This window comes from Aspergillus campestris (assembly GCF_002847485.1).
Source record: "Aspergillus campestris IBT 28561 chromosome Unknown P168scaffold_14, whole genome shotgun sequence".
In the NCBI taxonomy this organism is placed as follows: domain Eukaryota; kingdom Fungi; phylum Ascomycota; class Eurotiomycetes; order Eurotiales; family Aspergillaceae; genus Aspergillus; species Aspergillus campestris.
Genome location: NW_020194349.1, coordinates 798,262 through 816,100, shown reverse-complemented (window position 1 = coordinate 816,100; position 17,839 = coordinate 798,262). Strand labels below are relative to the sequence as shown.

General features: G+C 32.9%; 3 protein-coding genes across 3 annotated transcripts; 2 read left to right on the top strand and 1 right to left on the bottom strand.

The window, feature by feature from the left end:
* Positions 1-7,988: 7,988 nt before the first annotated feature.
* On the top strand, positions 7,989-10,068 carry P168DRAFT_260199 (Clr5 domain-containing protein). Its single transcript, XM_024834660.1, has 2 exons — positions 7,989-8,303; positions 8,398-10,068. The coding sequence occupies exons 1-2, from the start codon at positions 8,188-8,190 to the stop codon at positions 9,740-9,742; spliced, it is 1,461 nt and encodes a 486-aa protein (XP_024689263.1). The 5' UTR covers positions 7,989-8,187; the 3' UTR covers positions 9,743-10,068.
* Positions 10,069-10,183: 115 nt separating this feature from the next.
* On the bottom strand, positions 10,184-13,429 carry P168DRAFT_260197 (WD repeat protein). Its single transcript, XM_024834659.1, has 3 exons — positions 13,006-13,429; positions 12,175-12,944; positions 10,184-12,114 (listed from the first exon to the last, which is right to left on the bottom strand). Exons 1-3 carry the CDS (start codon positions 13,302-13,304, stop codon positions 10,430-10,432), a joined length of 2,754 nt encoding a protein of 917 aa, XP_024689262.1. The 5' UTR covers positions 13,305-13,429; the 3' UTR covers positions 10,184-10,429.
* Positions 13,430-15,416: 1,987 nt separating this feature from the next.
* P168DRAFT_71285 (uncharacterized protein) lies at positions 15,417-17,779 on the top strand. Its single transcript, XM_024842124.1, has 6 exons — positions 15,417-15,601; positions 15,656-15,848; positions 15,936-16,040; positions 16,095-16,220; positions 16,283-16,415; positions 16,508-17,779. Coding segments are annotated over exons 1-6 (1,593 nt in total). The 5' UTR covers positions 15,417-15,599; the 3' UTR covers positions 17,542-17,779.
* The last annotated feature ends 60 nt before the right edge of the window (positions 17,780-17,839 follow it).

Genomic DNA, 17,839 nt, shown 5'->3' with positions numbered 1-17,839 from the left:
ATAAATATAATTATAAGAAATTAAATTAATATACTTAAAGAAAACAAATTATTAGTTATTAGATTCTTATTTAAACTTATTATTATAAGATTTATAATAAAATTACTAGTTATATATAAATTCTATAAAAATATAATAAAAAATTCTTAAAAAAAACAAAGAGAAAAAAAGAAAATTTTATAAGTATTTATATAATTAATATATTTATAAATAAGAATTATATTATTAATATTACTAGAATTTTAAATATTTAAATTTTATAAATCTATACCTACAGGACTATAAAATCTAAAATAACTTATTTTAATATATAAGAGTTTATAATAAACTTTATATATAAGTTATACTAGAGTTATAGAAAGATATAAGAAATAAAGACTAAAATTAATTAAAAATTAAAAAAATATAATAATTTAATCTAAAAAATAAATATAAATAATCTTTTTAGATATAAAGATTATATATATATCTTAAAAAAATAAGTAATATATTATAAAAATATATATAAAAAATTATAATAACTCCTAAAAGAGATACTTCAGAAAAAAAAAATATATATAATAATATTTAAATTAAATATTATTAATATAGTATTATTTATAATACAAAGAAATATATAAAGATATGTAATATATATTAAAGAATCTAGATATATAGATATATATTATATAAAATATTTAAATTATTATTAATTTTTAAGTTATCTAGAAATATATTAATTATAAATTTTATTATTAATTTATTCTTAGGCCTGTAATAAGAGCAGGTATATAATATTATTTTACTAATAATAAATATATTAACTAAGTATATATAATACATTTCTTATTAAAAAGATATAAATACTTTTATATTAGTAGATACGCGGCGGCAGACAAAGCACCAGGGGATAATAGTATCCCAAATAGCCTATAACATAGGATTATTAACCTACTAGAGGTACAAGACATGCTTGGACATATATTTAATATATATATCTATACAGGATATAATACCAAGTATTTCTAGTATTCTATTACTATAGTACTTTATAAAAGAGAGAAAAAGTAAAACTACTAGCAGCCTAAGTCTTACTATCTAATTATACTTTTAAATACTTTAGAAAAGATACTAGAAACTATTATTACTTATTAAATTAGCTATATAGCTAAGAAATACTCTTTCTTACTCTTAATCTACTTTAATAATTACTAAGATATTTTAATTAATTATATTATATAAATCCTGCTTAACTTTATTTACAGGATATAAGATAATAATAATCTAGTAATTAATATTCTACTTTTTAATATTTATAAAAGTATATGATAATATAGCTTACTAATATTTATTAAATAATTAATATAAATTATAACTTAAGTAGCTAGTTCTATAAATAAAATTATTCTTAATTAAATCAAGTATATATATATACATGTCTAAGAGTATTTTAAATAAAATATTAATATAAATTAGAATCTTACAGAGATTTTTTTTTAATCTTATACTTATTTTATAATATTTATTTAATAATAACTTATTTAAAAATAATATTATCATATTTAGCTGGATTAATAATATAATTATAATAATTATAAGATAAATTAAATAAAAAATACTTAAGAAATTACAGGCTACTTATATTAAGATAAATATATAAATCTTAAAATATATCTTAATATTTATACTAGCTAAATATAAATTTTTATATTTTATTAACTTAAAAATAAATATAATTCTTAAATTTAGCCTGTTATGACTAGCTAGAATTATTATATATTATTATATATTATTATTATTATTATTATTATTTATTCATACTTATATCTGTCAGCCTATTACCAAGTGATAGAGGTTATTAGTTAACAGCCAGGTTATTACTAGTATAGCTACTAATTATATAAAGCTCTTAGATACTATAATTCTTATTCTAGTTATACAGCTCGCCCCTTTACAGATATTATTAATAAGGCTATACCTATTTTAATACTTACTTTTATCTAGTTTTTATTATAATATCTAGTTATATTAGCTCCTAATACTTCTATCCTTTTATTAAGCTTACTTATTGTCTAGTACAGGCCTAAGATATTTCTTATTATTATTATATATTACTAATTTTAAAGAGCCTGTAATTCTACTAGTTTTTTTATAAGTATAATCTTTAATTACTTAATTAGTTCTCTTACTCTCTTTATAAGATATTTTATATATTTTTTACTTAGTAATTCTTATTATAAGCTTATATAATAATTATATTTTTAAGATTTTTAAATTAGCTAAGAAGCTATATTTATAATATATACTTATTATACTAGGTCTAGAGTCTAAAAAATTAGATAATAATTTATAATATAATTATATTTTTATAAAATATTTAATTACAAGATTATATAATATTAATATATAATAAGTATATATTAGATTAACTATAGCTCTTGGTTATACCAGTATATAAAAAATTTTATAATATTAAAAATATTTAAATAACTTATTAAAATAATTTTTCTTATTTATATCTATATTAGGACTAAGTTATATATTTAATAAAGCTTTTTATAAAGTTTAAGTATATTTTTTATAAGTTTAAATAAAATATACTATATATAAAGCTTTTTAAAGTTTAAAGTTAGATTTTTATATAATTTTTTATATCTTTATAATCTTATCTTATAAAAGCTTATAATATAAAGTTACTAGATATATCTTAAGAGTAAAATCTATATAACTAGTTATAATAATAATTATTTTAGCTAAGATATTTATATACTTATTATCTATTATCTCTTTATAACTAGATAACTATTATATATAAAGTTACTTGCTATAAGTATAAAGATAGTTAATTTACTTAATAATATTATATATAAGATATTAATTAGACTAATACTAGTCAGGGTTTATAAGAGCTTAAATAATTACTTAATTATTAATAAAGATAATTAGATATTAATATTTTCTTAGATTCATTATAATAAGTACTAGAGCTATAATAACTCTTATAAGTTTGGTTATATATATTATATAAGTAATTTCTTTATTAAGTAATTGGATTATTATAATTATAATTAAGTCTATAATAAGTATTATAGCTACTCTTATAGCTTCTTAATAATTATTCTTATTAATATAAGTCCTAGGTATATAAGATAATATATTATAATATTATTTAATAGCCTTCTCCTGTATAGTTATAATAGTTATACTTAATAACTTTTATTAAGATAATATAATTATTAAATAAATTATTTTAATAATAAGTAGCTAGTCTAGGTTCTTTCTAGAATCTTTTAATAATTATTTCTCTAGTTAATATAAAAGAAATATAATAAGATTAATATTAGATTAATTAGGGTTTTATATAGGACCTTATCTTTAATAATATATAATATTTAATAAAATAATAAGACTAAGATCTATAGATAGCTATTTTTAATAAACTACTTAACTAATATTTGTAATAATAATATATAGAAATATATTTTTAATATAATATAGAATATAGTTTAAAATATATTAGTTATTTAATATAAAGTCTTATACTAGATACTTTCAAGAATTCTTATAATCTTTAGATAAGTTATATAAAGCTCTTATAAAGAATCTATAAAATAAATATTATAATATATATATATTAAAGATTATTTAATAGAACTTTTTATATAAAGCTTATTATTAAAATAAGTACTCCTGTAAGCTAGATTATTTATATATATATATATAATCTAGATAAGTAATCTCTAAGAGATCTAGCTAGATTAAGATACATTTTAAGATATTACAGGCTCTTAATTAATTATATAATAATTTCTTAAATATATAAGAGTTAGTTAAGTTTTATATTATTTAAATTAATCTTATATATAAAATATATATATATATCTTCTTATAAAGAGCAAGTAATTATTATTATATAAGTTTCTTAAGATAAGAGATCTAGTAAATTATATAAATAAGTTTATATTTAATTATAAAGAACTTAGATATATAAGTCTATTCTTATTACTTATATTTTTTATATACTTTATATAAATATATATAATTCTTTTATATAATAATATCTCATATAAGTAGGCAGGTATAATTAATATAATTAAGAATTAGAATTTCTTTAAGTATATCTTTAAATAAGTTAATATTATAAAAAAGATAAAAAAGAAGTAAAAGACAAAATTTCTAGAAAATTCTTATAATTATATCTAATTTAACTAAGATCTTTTTTTATAAGAAAATAACTATATAATAACTAGCTAGAAAGCTAGTAATCTAGTTTACTAGAATTATTAATATATAGTATTTCTATAAATTATATAAGAGTTATTAGTAAAAAATATTATTATAAATTTTAGAGATATTAAGAGTAAGTAAAATAATTACTAGATAATTATCTTATTAAATTATATAAACTTATTTTTATAAAAAATATAAAATATACTTATAAGAGTAACTTTCATAACTCTTAATATAATTCTAGAATAAGAATATATATTACTTAATTAAGTAACTAATTTATAAAGTAATAATAAACTTAAGTATCTTATTAATTATACTTAATAATATAATAAGTTAATAATTCTTCAAATTAGTATAATCACCTTTATCTAGCTTATAAAGAATTATAATATTCAAGTAATAAAAATATTTAGAGTAGTATTCTATTTATAAATACTAGTTAAAGATATAATTAAGATATAGCTTTATTATAATCCTTTTATAAAGAGATTAGGAGGTATAATAATTATAAAAACTTAATTACTTAGTAATTTATTAAATATATCTTACTCTTATTAACTAGAAATTATAAATACTACTATTTATTTACTTAACTAAACCTTAAATAAGTAACTTTAATAGAAAACCTCTTATAAAGCTCTATATAAGAAAATCTTAGAAAGTAATTAACCTAGTTATATAACTTAGAAATCTTATATTAATTGCTTAAGAAAGTATAAGTATAAAGTTTATACTTAAATTACTAATATATCAAGATTAGCTAAGCTTTAATCACGAGCTTTTATTAGTTACTTAATTAGATATGTTTTAAAAAATATATAAAGAATATAGATACCCTTTAAAAATAAAGTAATTATTATATATAATTATATATTTAATAAAAATTAATTCTTTAAAAAAAATAAGTTATAATATAAGTTAATTATTAATAATTAAAACTTATATGAGCAACTTACTACTACTAAATTTAATTAAATTCTTAAAGATATTACTAAATTAATAAGTAATATATCTAATTCTAAATTATCTGATTATCTTGATAAACTAATTAAGAAAGAATTAGAGAAGTTATATAATTATAATAACTAATTTTTTATATAAATAAACTTTAAACCTAAATATCAAGATAAAATTCTTAGAAATTAACTAATAATTTCTATGAATTTAAAAGAGTTAGATTTAGAATTTATTAAGGATAAAATTAAGTAAATTCCTTTACTACTAATAATAGTAAATAATAATTCTTAATATTATAAAACTAAGTATAATTAGTCTGAATTACTTATTTATAACTACTTATTTAATTATAAAAATATATTAAAAATATATCAAGCTTTTTATTTAGCTTTATTAAATATATTATTCAATAATTAAAAGAAGATTTACTAAAGTAAATTATTATTTTTATTAATAAACTAGAAAAAAATAATAAGTTACCTCTTTTTAAAAGGATTCCTATAAGTTATAGATATTAAATTTTAATAATTATTTAAAATAAAAATCTTTATTTTAATTAAAAAAGACTTACTTTCTTTTAATTAAGAAATATTATTATTAAAATAAATATTTACTTATAAATTTAATAAGCAGGATTATCTAAGTAAGTTTAAAGCTTGAATTTATATTAAAAATAAATTATAAATTATAAATAATTAAGAAACTAGAATTATCACTTTAATTATTTAAATCTTATAAATAATTCTTGCTTTAATAATTATTTTTAATCTTAAAACTTATTAATATAATATAATAAATATATTCTTAAATAATTACTTAACTAAATTAGTTTATATTTATTACTTAATTAAATATAATTAAAATATTAAATTCTTCTTTTAAAACAAGCTTTATATAAACTTTCATAATTATTATATTTATAATAAGATAAGATTACTAAAACTTTAAATATATTTAATAAAGAATATAAGTAAATTAAATTAATTTCTTAATATAAAAGTAATCAGGAATTACTTAAATAAGAAAATCTAGATTTATTGAATACTTATATTAAGAAAATTATATATAAATTTTATATTTATAAAAAATTATTAAAAATATCTTTATCTAGTAAAAATATTTATTTACTAGTAAACAATAAATTACTTGAATTAATAAATAAAAAATAAGATTAGTTTTATACCCTGTAATTATCTCTTAATTAAATATATTAAAAATAACTTAAATTATTTTAGAATTTTTATATAAATCTTATAAAAAATATATAAGATTTATTAAATATATAATTTCTTACTTAGATAATACTAAAAACTATATAATTAAATATTTAGCTAATCAGGATTCTATAATTCTAGTATTTATATTAATAAGTAATATAAGTTTTATAAATAATTACTAAAGAAAAAGTACTAAAGCTTACTTATATAAGCTATTTAATAATTTTATTAATTAATTAATAAGAAAGTAAAAAATAATTATTATTTTTATTACTAAAGCTAAATTATTTAGCTTATTTAATATTATTAAACAGATTTATTAATAAAGATAACTTTTTAGAATTATTTAATTTAACTTTGAATAAAAGCTAATTATTTTATATAATAATAATCAGATTATTAACCTGCTTACTAAACAAAATTTAGTTTATATTACTAAGTTAAAATATATTAATATCTACTATTACTAGATTTAATAAGAGATTAAAAAAGGGAATATTAAAATTAAATAGATTTTAACTAATTAGATACCTATAAATAGTCTTACTAAGCTTATAACTTATTAAAATTATTAAAAATTTCTAAAATACCTCAATATAATAGATATTACTAAAAAGCTTATTTAATTATAAATATATATATATATTCAAGATTAAGAGGGTATATTAGAATAATTCTCTTATTATTCCATAGAAAGGGACTAAAAGTTTTTATTTATAATATTATTTTATTTGCCCCAAATTATTTTATATATTCTTGTTTATTCTATATAACAAAAAAAGTAAAGATTCTAGAATAATAAATTATATATAAATATAGTAATAAAGTCTACTTAAGATCTTTTACTTAATTATCCTTCTATGTTATTAAGAATATCATTATTTAATTATTCACTATAGTTTGATTATTTTTATATATATATATAAGCTTATATATATATATCTTATTCTTCTTCTTCTTCTTAATCACATGATCTCTTTATGTGATTTGATTCTTCATTCACTATATCTGAATTAGTGAATATATTCAGTGAATATAAGCTTATTCACTATTCCTTGAACTGCCGAGTTCAACAGATAAAGATATTATTATAATATAATAAGAGTAAGACAGGCAGGAGGACAGGTAGGAAGACAGGCAGGGAGACAGGTAGGGAGGCAAGCAGGATAATTAAGATATTATTATATTATATATAGAGTTCTATTCATAATACTCAGTTAGCAGTGTAATAAAAAGGCTTAAAAATTGGGGGAAAAAGGGTTGAATTAATATATTTATCTAATATTTAATAGTAGTAGAGATGATGGTTGCTCTGAAAAGATATCATATAATTTATATAGTAATCATTTTACAAGCACTGCTGGCCAAGCGTTTTAGCGGGTTCAGGCACTTTTGGGCCACACCTCTGTAGTCTCTTTCTAATTAGAGCTAGCTAGCTAGATGACAGTTGACAAATCAAAACAACTGCACGCTCTATCTAGTAATCAATAGCTATGACCCGCATTTATTCCGATGCCAAGCCTAGATCAACCGCACTGAGCTTTCCCATAACATACATGCCAAGCTGTAAGTTTTGAAAAGTGCATAATTGTTCTTTCTACTCCGCCAAAGTCTTCCTTCCTAGCGCCTCCCACACCAGATAGTCCGATTCTAGCTCACTACGGTGTGTAGTAGCGACAGCGGGCGCTTTATCTTTCCCGCAATACATCTTATTAGCAACTCTTGCAGGTTCCTCAAGCTATCAGATCGCACACCCAAAGGTCGCACCTCCTGCCGGAGGTGCGAAGTGCCCTGATACACCATGGTTTACGATTGGGATGGAAAGCGGGAGATATGCTATCAGATGTACATCACGGACAAGAAGGCACTGGAGGAAATTATGGAATACATGAAGAATGTATATCAATTCGCACCGAGGTGAGCTTGTTTTTAATATATCAGCCTCCACCAAATCCTTCTAGTATTGCCTCAAATTTATGTCCCACCGTTAACAGCGTATATTATCTTGCAGTAAACGTGCATTTCAAACACAGTTTAAGCGGTGGGGATTTCCTTCAAAGCAGAATCCAGCACATAAGAATAGAAAACTCGTTTCCCGAGTGAAAGAGTTGTGGGAGAAAAACACTAGCCAACGTGAAATGCTTCAGATATTAAACCAAGAAGGATTCGAAATCAAAGAAAGGGAGCTTATGCGTGTCCGTGCAAAAAACCGCTGGTTGCTTCGGGTTCCCAATGGAATGAAAACACAGTCAAATTTGCAGACATTAGGTCAGCTGCCAGATGATGATAGTTTTCTTGCTTTGCAACAGGAAGTATTCACAAGCTCAACTCCATTTGATGACAACGAACACCCAGCTACTGACACAGGTCTATCACAAATATCGCCTCCCGACTTATCCCCGGAGACATTGCTGAGGCGTAAAGAAAGACTCGACCGACTGAAGGCCGAGAGTGCTGAACGCTGGGCTACTCGGAAACGTCGTCGCCGCACTCGTGGATGGGCAGGGTTGCCGGCCGACCCTCCTGGCCCACCTCGTTTCCCCTCTGAGACCACTATCGACGAGAGTAAAAGTTACCTCAACTTGGACAACACCATGTACCGTCACATCAGAGATCAGTTTCAAAGAATCTGTGAAGACGCTGGTTTTATCAAGAAAACAGTTGCTGGACCAGAGCGATGGCAAGAAGCCAAAAAAAAGCTGATACAAGAATCACGCCATCTCCAACATGTCTTTTGGGATGACGCCACCCAACTTGACGCGAAGGCACTTGCTCTTGATGTCGTTTGCACTGATGTTACCAAGCGGATGAGGACATTGGAAAGACGAATGACAATTGCTGAGGCTAAGAATGCACTTGGAATCAATCCGGAAGAAAGTCGCCAGATACGGAACGCATTCTACCATACTCTAAAGGCTGACCATTTCACGAGCAAGCTGGAGGCCGGCGATGAGCATTGGAATGATTTGAAGGAGCAGTGGGTTATGAACTCCGAACTTCTTCAGCGAATCCTTGCACCAGGCCCGGAGGATTCTGATTATCCTACCAAAATGAAGGCAATCGAGGTGCTTTGTCGGGATGTTATGAAGCGACTTCGCGATGATCAGACTAAAAGGGATGCATCCCGTAAAAATTCTGCTTCTCGTATTCAGATACAGAGCCCTGAAACGGCGAGCTCTCAAATTGGCGGCACGTATTCCAATGGAATTAGCACCCTTGCTTCACAGGCGCTCGCCAGTGCCTCTGCAGCTTCTAGTGATTTTGGTGAAATCCAGATAGATCCGTCGCTACTCCAAGCTGCTAACAATCCTTCATTCGCCATGTCCATCCGCCAGGATAATTCCGAAAACCCATGAGAATTTGCTGATGTTATGCTTCGTTGGATCCCATACCCATTTGGATACATTTTTCGTTCAGTATTACGCGTCTTTTCACCACTGGGGTAGGACCTTATGGGGGTCAGTGACCCAAGTAAAAGCGCGCATCGTTCATCGCTTCCTTCTGTAACGGCTGGCTGCTTTACTATTATGGTTTGAATCGTTCCATAGGTGTTTTGTGGGCTGGAGGATATAGTGGCTGTAATATAGCCTGGAAGTTAGCTATTGACCATGACTATGAAGTTTGAACTTTCTAACGAATACCCACGCGGCCGATGTATGTGCAGGCAGTCAAAAGAACCGTGTTATGTGGAGCAATTCAATTGCTAGTCAAAAAGTGCAAGATAACATTGCGGAACCAGTTGCGGAGTATTGACAATGCTTTTACTATCTGTTTTATGAAGACTTAAACACATTCTGCTGTACTACTGTATTACATGAAGCGGTAATAGGCCATTGGGTAATATTGCGAGGCGACAGGATACCCTCCATTCCACTCCGCAAGTGTATGGTTTCCTGCCAATCTCCATAAAACAAAAAACCTCTGGAACAATGTAAAGCGAAGGCACACTTCCATATACGAGTGTCTATCAAGGACATATGCTGTACATGCAAAAAGGCCGAACTTGATTGATAAATCATGAAATAAAAGGTCGACTGACCAATTCAGCTAGCAAGGGCTTGTACAACATCCTGGAAAAGGATATTTGCGGGAGGTTGAACGAAAGAAGGCACATCACCGAAAACAGTAGCCAGCCCTTGAGTGTTCGATAAGGCGTGGTCCGTCGACGTAGTAGCAACTGAGCGTGAGGTGCGATCGCGACCCTGACCGAACAAATTTGCGAGCCCTGAATTGAGATGGATGTCCAGGTCTCGAGTCCCAGTAGCTTGAATTGTTGTACCATTACAAGCCAGGCGCGAGACATGAGATGCTGAATCTATGATAACATAATCGCTTGAATGTTGGGCCGAAAGAAGTGCCAGCGGGCAATTTGGCAGTGCCATTTGTGCAATGAGGCGTAATGAGTAGGCATCGAAGATTTTGGCATAATATTGTGCTTTGTGGGCCTTCTTAGATGTCGAAGAGGCCGGCAAAGTCTGTGGCGCCACAGCAAAAGTACCTGTATTGAAGTTCGCAGCTAAAAGCTGTGACCCGCCAATAGCAGTATCACCATGTAGATCAATGGTCTTTACACGGTCGTTGACAGTATCCCAAACCGAGACTGAATGGCTCGAGGCAACGAGGAGGCGGCTTTCAAAGAACGCAACCGCGCAAGGTGTACCTGAGTACACACTCGTTTTGCTATGTCGCACGACACAATTCTGTACATCAATGAGGACCGTGAGACCCGGATTTGTAGAATGACCTGAGTGCAAGCAAATAGCAAGAACCGAGCCATCCTGCGAAAAACCTAAAGAAGCTGCAGTCAAGCAATCAGACCCATCGCTCTTGAGGTAGTTTTTCAAATCGATAACATTGCGACATTTCCAGAATTCTGATGGTTGTCCCACATTGTCATTTTGCTTTAGTCCACTGCGCTGTCTGGTACCAGGGAACCAGAGGCGTAGTACAGCATCGGACCCAATAGTCGCAAACTCATGACTTCGGGGCCGGGGAGCTAAGTCCAAAACGGATGCTGCGCCTTCAACGGAGAAGTGAGGAGTATCAACCCTGGTTACTAGTTCCCACATCCCGGACGAGCTGCCCCGCTTCCAGAACTTCAGGAAGACTTCGGAGAGTGGGCTTGTGCTGCCTGTCCTGGGACTGACGATCCCAAAAGATTCGAGATCTTGTGGATAAGGATTCCATGTGTCAACCGTAGCCATCCATATTCCGTCATGGGATAGCTGCAGGTGCTTGATATCGGACGCCGCTATGTATGAGCCCTCCGGGCTTACATTCAAAGTTGTTGCATTGGTACGTGCGAGAGCTTGGCGGGAGATATGACTGCTCGTGCGAAGGTCATAGGTTTGCAGAACAGAATTGGACGAATGGTCGGTGGCTCGGTGAGAAGCCGGCACGGCAATGAGAAGTTGATCCGGTCTCTGGGGGTCCAACACAGCAACAGCTGGGATGATGGAAGGAGAACGCGCCGAGACTGTTTGATGCCTAGGCTTATTGACCTTGGGGATTATTTGTAGGCCAGTGATGGTGATAAAGGGTTGCAACTCCCTTGCCGACAGCAACACGATACTATTGTCAGCCAATTTGACAATGTAAGAGTTCCCATTCGGAGAAACCACAATATTGCAAATGGAGGAAGAAAGGTGGGGTAAAAATTGCTTTCTTCCCGAATCCAGTTGCCATAAAACCATGACAGACTCGTGTCCTCCCGAGAGTATATAATTACCTGTCGTCCCATTAGCAATTCCCTTCCGATGCTTTTCCTGTGTTTGAGGCGAATACGTACCATCTTTGGACCAACGAGTTGCGCAAACAGCCTCTCGATGCCAATGTAGTTTCCTTGGCGCCATGCCCTTTCCACCCTCCAATGCACCCTCCTTGTTGAGGGAGTTCAAAACATCATGGTAAACCAATATAGAACCATTTGCTTCTCCCAAAGCAAGATCAAGGGTCTCCCAATGCCTGCTCCTATTCGAGGTTCCCGCCTTGGGTTGAGATGAGGACACTTTGGAACGAATATCCATCGAGGTAATTTTAACGGGCAATGTCAACTCCCTCCAGGTGTACTGCGAAGTAGTAGGACTCGCTTCATCAAGATCCATAGTCCCGAGTAGAAGATGATTATCATGATACGCAATGATAGCCCGACTTTGTCCTGCACATCTGATATGAGAGATTCGAATGCTCGTTTCGAAGATTAGCTTTTCCTGCGATTTTCCATCACGAAGATCCACAGCTGTAATCGCTCTCTTCCCGTCATTGCGCTCACAGAGACAAAGCAGTTGAAACTGTGTGTCATCCTCGTTCTGGTCGAAGAATACCTCGATGGAAAGAGTTTTGCGATTGGTTTCCCAATGGGATACTTGTCGCCCAGACTGCCAGTCCCATTTGTTCACAGCGCCAGTTGACGTGAAGATATAAAGATAATCTCCTTTTCCAGGCGAAATACGACATCCAACTATTGTTTGACCTGGCGCTGGCTGAAATGAGCGCACGACACGAGCAGTTGAGATAGAATACAGATGAATGGATGTCTCGAGTCCTAGAAAAAGATAACTGATAGGGTTTAGTACAGATCGATAAGTGTGCGCAAATATAAGGAGATCCAAATACTGACTTTTCATCCGCGGTAAAGATAGGATCTAGGTTATTATATCTTCCAGCAAGAGGTTCTGACAGAGTCCAAGATTCAGTTCGTGAAGTATTTTGCTGATCGGCGTCATGTGAGGACTTGATAGTTGATATATGGCGAGAGGTAGGAAGCTTATTTGATGCGACAAGTGACTTCATGTCTTCTGTATCTTGAGGATTGCATCGTGACTTCACTTGTTTCTGACCAATTCGTGTTGCCTTGTTAGGAGCAGCTGTGTCACTAACCCGCGGCCTTTTCGCATGTCGATTTGAATATTCCACCATTATCAGGGTTGGAACAGATACCTTCAATATACCAGAAGGAAAAAAAGACTATTCTGATAACAGGATAGAATTCTTTATCTCTGGATATTTTGGTTGTGATCAAAAACGCAATACCAAAAAGCTGGACAGCCAGTGGTCAAATTGTATATCAGTCAGTGAGTTCTCAATCTTTTTTTTTTTTTTTTTCTTCATGATGTTTCTATCTCACCCAATGATGTTCACTTCTCGGATACCGGACCTGCGCTAGTACATATACGGTTAGCGTGTCATTAAGCCTACATCTTTAGACTCCCGGAGTGATAAGTGGACCCTGCTGAGTCCTCTGAAAATCTGCGCCGTGATACTCTGTATCATCAAATCCTTGCTCGTTAGGATTGTACATTATCTACTCATAAGAGTCTTTGTGATCATCTAAGAAGAATTACACTATTTTCATTTCCTTTGACCAACCCTCCTATATCCAGGGATTCCTTCAAACCAGTCATCTGTTATCTGGAGTTAACAGATAAAGAAATCTAGCCAAATGATTATTCCCGTGCGATGTTTTTCTTGTGGAAAGGTGTGTACAATCTATTAGTTTCTTATCCTACAGTCTTACTGATACATGGCTGGCTAGGTGGTCGGAGATTTATGGGAACGCTACCTACAACTTCTTGATGAGGGGATCGCAGATGGGTAAGATAGTCAGTCTCTCCTTCACGCAATCTCTGACCGATGCCATATAGTGATGCCATGGACCAGCTGGGTTGCAAGCGGTACTGCTGCCGTCGAATGATAATGACTCATGTTGATTTAATCGAAAAACTTCTTCGGTTAGTACTGATTTCGGTCACTGCTACTAATAACAGCTAACCCGTGATAGATATAATCCCGCGGAAAGAGACCGTGCTAAGGCACAAATCTGAGAAGCATCCAATACAGATAAGATTTATACTCTTGTGGCCTGACTCCTACCTTCACTCGGCCAACCCATAAATACCATCTGCCCTTGTATCAGCACTTGAGGGTTCTTGCGACTGGATATTGAATTCTGTGCGACGCAGTTGTTTTCTTGCCTAGAAAGTCTTCTGCTCCCAGATTGTACAAGACTTGGTCAGCGGCGCAGATGATTGATACTCCAGGAGTGCTTGTCATTTGTTTCAACCCCATGGTGACGAATCCATTTGCGATCGTCATAATTATTGCTAGGATCTGGATCGCGAATAAAGACTATGGCGAAGGGCGCAAAGGGAGACAGATCGATTATTTCATGAGGCAGCATGTGTTTCTGATGATCAGGAGTTGTCTGGGTCTATAAAATTCCTCAAGTCACTTTCCATGCCAAGGATTTACCGTCCAACTATCATTCCAGGTTCACATGAATAGCATCAATAATCAAATTCCGAGCCATTTAGTTGAATTCCTTCTTGCAATGGGTTATATAAACATCCTGGTCTATGGCACTATCCTGTCCGCTTCGCTGAGAATTTTGGAATTGACTTTACCAAAGATTATCACTTCCAACATAACTCTGACGAGATAACCACGGCGACGGCAGGCGGAAAAATTGAGGTATGCCTTAGAAGATACTATTTCATCTTTCTATTGCCTTTGGTAAACATGTATCGGAGCTGCATACATTCCTATTTGGGTTCCTCAGATGGTCTGTTGGAAAGTCCCAGATGGTTGCCCCAAATACCTAGCAATGATGTGCATGTGTAATGGTCGAAGTACTGCAGCAAGTTATCAAGAAGTGATGGTTCATTCCTTCGTGACTGCTTTGAGACTACCATTCTTAACGACATGATGACCGCCATATCATGCTTGATATTTATGTGTTTATTATTTGTAGTTCTTTTTATCATTTTTCTTATAGTTGAGATTGAGGCTAATATTTAGAATAAGATCCTCAGTAGATGGTATTTTTAGATGAGCCTGAATGATGACAAGGCGACACTGTACAAAGAGCTGGATCATAAGGTAGGATGGTCAACAGCAATGATACGGTGTCTGAACAGCCACTCCAAGCCGAGTGATCTAGGCTGTGCTACTTGTAGTAAAGTACCTAAGCTCTGAGGCGGGGAAGGGGGGGTCTCAAAGAAAAGTAAATAGTCTTGCATATCAGCTAGGCAATCGCACTTCCTAGTCATCAAACTTTCCCCGAAGGATACTCCAGCGTGCATGATCTTTATCCCCACGGCAGAGTTTACTGGGACATGATGGTAGAAATACATAACTTCTGATTATATCGTCTCCATTTTTAGCGGTTGGACTTCGGGCACTTGTCACTGTAGTCCACTTCACAGCTCCCGCAACATGTAAGAGCTCACGCTGTGTTTGCAGCTGATACATGAACATGCTAAGAAGCGCAGGTCTATCGGTTCTCCAAATTCCAGATTATCAACTAATCCTGGATCGCCCTTGGTGTTTGCACGAGACTGGTGGGCCAAATCTACTGAGATCGACGAACTCGATCTCGACAAGCGTGATACCCCCATGAGGAACGCTTCCGAGGCTGCAGCCCATTACATGCGCCCTTCAAGTGATGCACAACTTGATATTATGGTGGGTGCGAGATACAATTGAATAAATGTCAATTCGGGCAAACTCAAGCATTTCCCAATGGATTTTCATTGACTTGTGTTTCATCAGAGACAGACACCAAGAGCCAACTTGCATGGGGTCAGGGATCAGGTCGATGACGACGAGGGGTCTTCACAGTCTGGGATACCCGCATGGCGTGGACCCGGTGGTCTAGTGGGTATTCCTCGCTCATTTGACATATGTTTTTCTAAAGCTAGTGTACTTCAGACAGTACATGCTCAGCAACATTCGGACAATCGATTTGCCTCAAATCCAGGTGGCATACACCCGAGTATCGCCGTGCCTGTGAATATTTCCACCAGTGAAAGGCAAAGCAGGCAGCAGGACAGAGAGGTAACCGGAAAGGCATAGCAATATCACCCTAAACACACCCACCGTTGGCTTACAAGGCATAGGGAACTCCGAGCTTACCCTTAAGAACCGCCGTTGAACCTGCAAGCGACTGGTCTCAGCATGCAACTCCGCGCGCCCAGACGAAGCACGATTTTGAAGACAACGATCTAACATCGCGCCTGAGAAACCATGATGGTAAGGCATACCTCAAAATCTGATATCTTTGTGGTTAAATTTGTGGGGGTGAAAGTGGTATTGTGGGGTGTATTACTTATACCGTTCATCAGGTGTTCCCGAAGGCTCCGACATCGAGAGAACCAACCAGACACTCGACGAGTCATCTGGTGTGGTTAGCTTTAAAACTGCGCATCTGAACGATGGAGAAGCCGAAATCCATGCCTTGAAATCCGCACTCTCTGAATGCTGGTCACTATGTAATACACTAGCCAGCCTAAGCCATATCCACCAAAGAAGTACAGAATACAGCAGCAGTGTTTCAGAACCGTGGAAATCCTGCTGGCGGCTTTGTCAGGAGCTATATGCCTATCAGGGTGGCGATTTCCCATCCCATATCGATCCAACGCTTGATACTTGTCGCGACTTCTGCCAGACATTATTCGAAGCCAGGGCACGAGATGATGAGCTTGTCGACTCGGTGCTACGCGTAAGCTTTGAGCTCAATAATCATCTGTACAATACCCGTGACCGAAACTTGCCAGATGCTTTTAGGGAAAGGACATTGGAGTTCTATATAACGCTATGTCATCGCCTCATGAAGCAAAGAATGCGACTATCCAGGACAGAATCCCTCTTGAGTGCCTGCTGGTCATTGGCGGAAATCCTATTTAATATGCGGCAAAATTTTAAAGAGAGGAGACAGCTAGATGAGGGCTTGGTTGGTGCCGCCGTCCAGGCTTGTTGGGAACTTTGCGATATTTTCAGACAAGGATGGACGCAACGCAGTTTACGCAGCCCCGACCGTGGCACACCTCGGCCGAGCCAGGCGATAGTCACAAGCGTCATCCCACACACCGAGCAAGACGAGTTTGATTTTAGTGATAAACAAGACGACGATCAATTCGTTCAGAACCCCGAGACACCGACAACTATCTTTGAGGACATTGCTACCGCATCATCTGAAGAAGCGCCCATCCAGAATATCTTTATATTGGGCCAAAGCAGAAATAAAGACCCGCATCCAACATGGTCTTCCAATTCGTCAAGCATTTCTGACCAAACGCAGTCATCCGGGCAAACTTCCTCGACGAACACCGTGACTAATACTCCCATTCAGATATCTCCAACCTGCAGATCCTGGTGACGAAGGCTGCAGTAGACAGCTGATTTTGAGCCGAAGTAACTCTCAGAATCCCCAATTATTTGTGGGGCTACTCTCATCTGATGCTTCCATGACCATGGCGAGTGTCTCCGGTTGAGAGGTACAAAAGCCTGGTCGCGTTCCACCCAACTTCCCGGAAGCCCGCGGCCTCATAAAGGGAGGCGCAGTCAGTATAGCAAGCGCCGGACAGGCGATATTTCAGAGCGGATGGCACCTTTGGCTAGGGGACCTTTTTCGCTTTATGTGTGGATTGTGCATTGAGGAGGCAATGGGCAGCCAA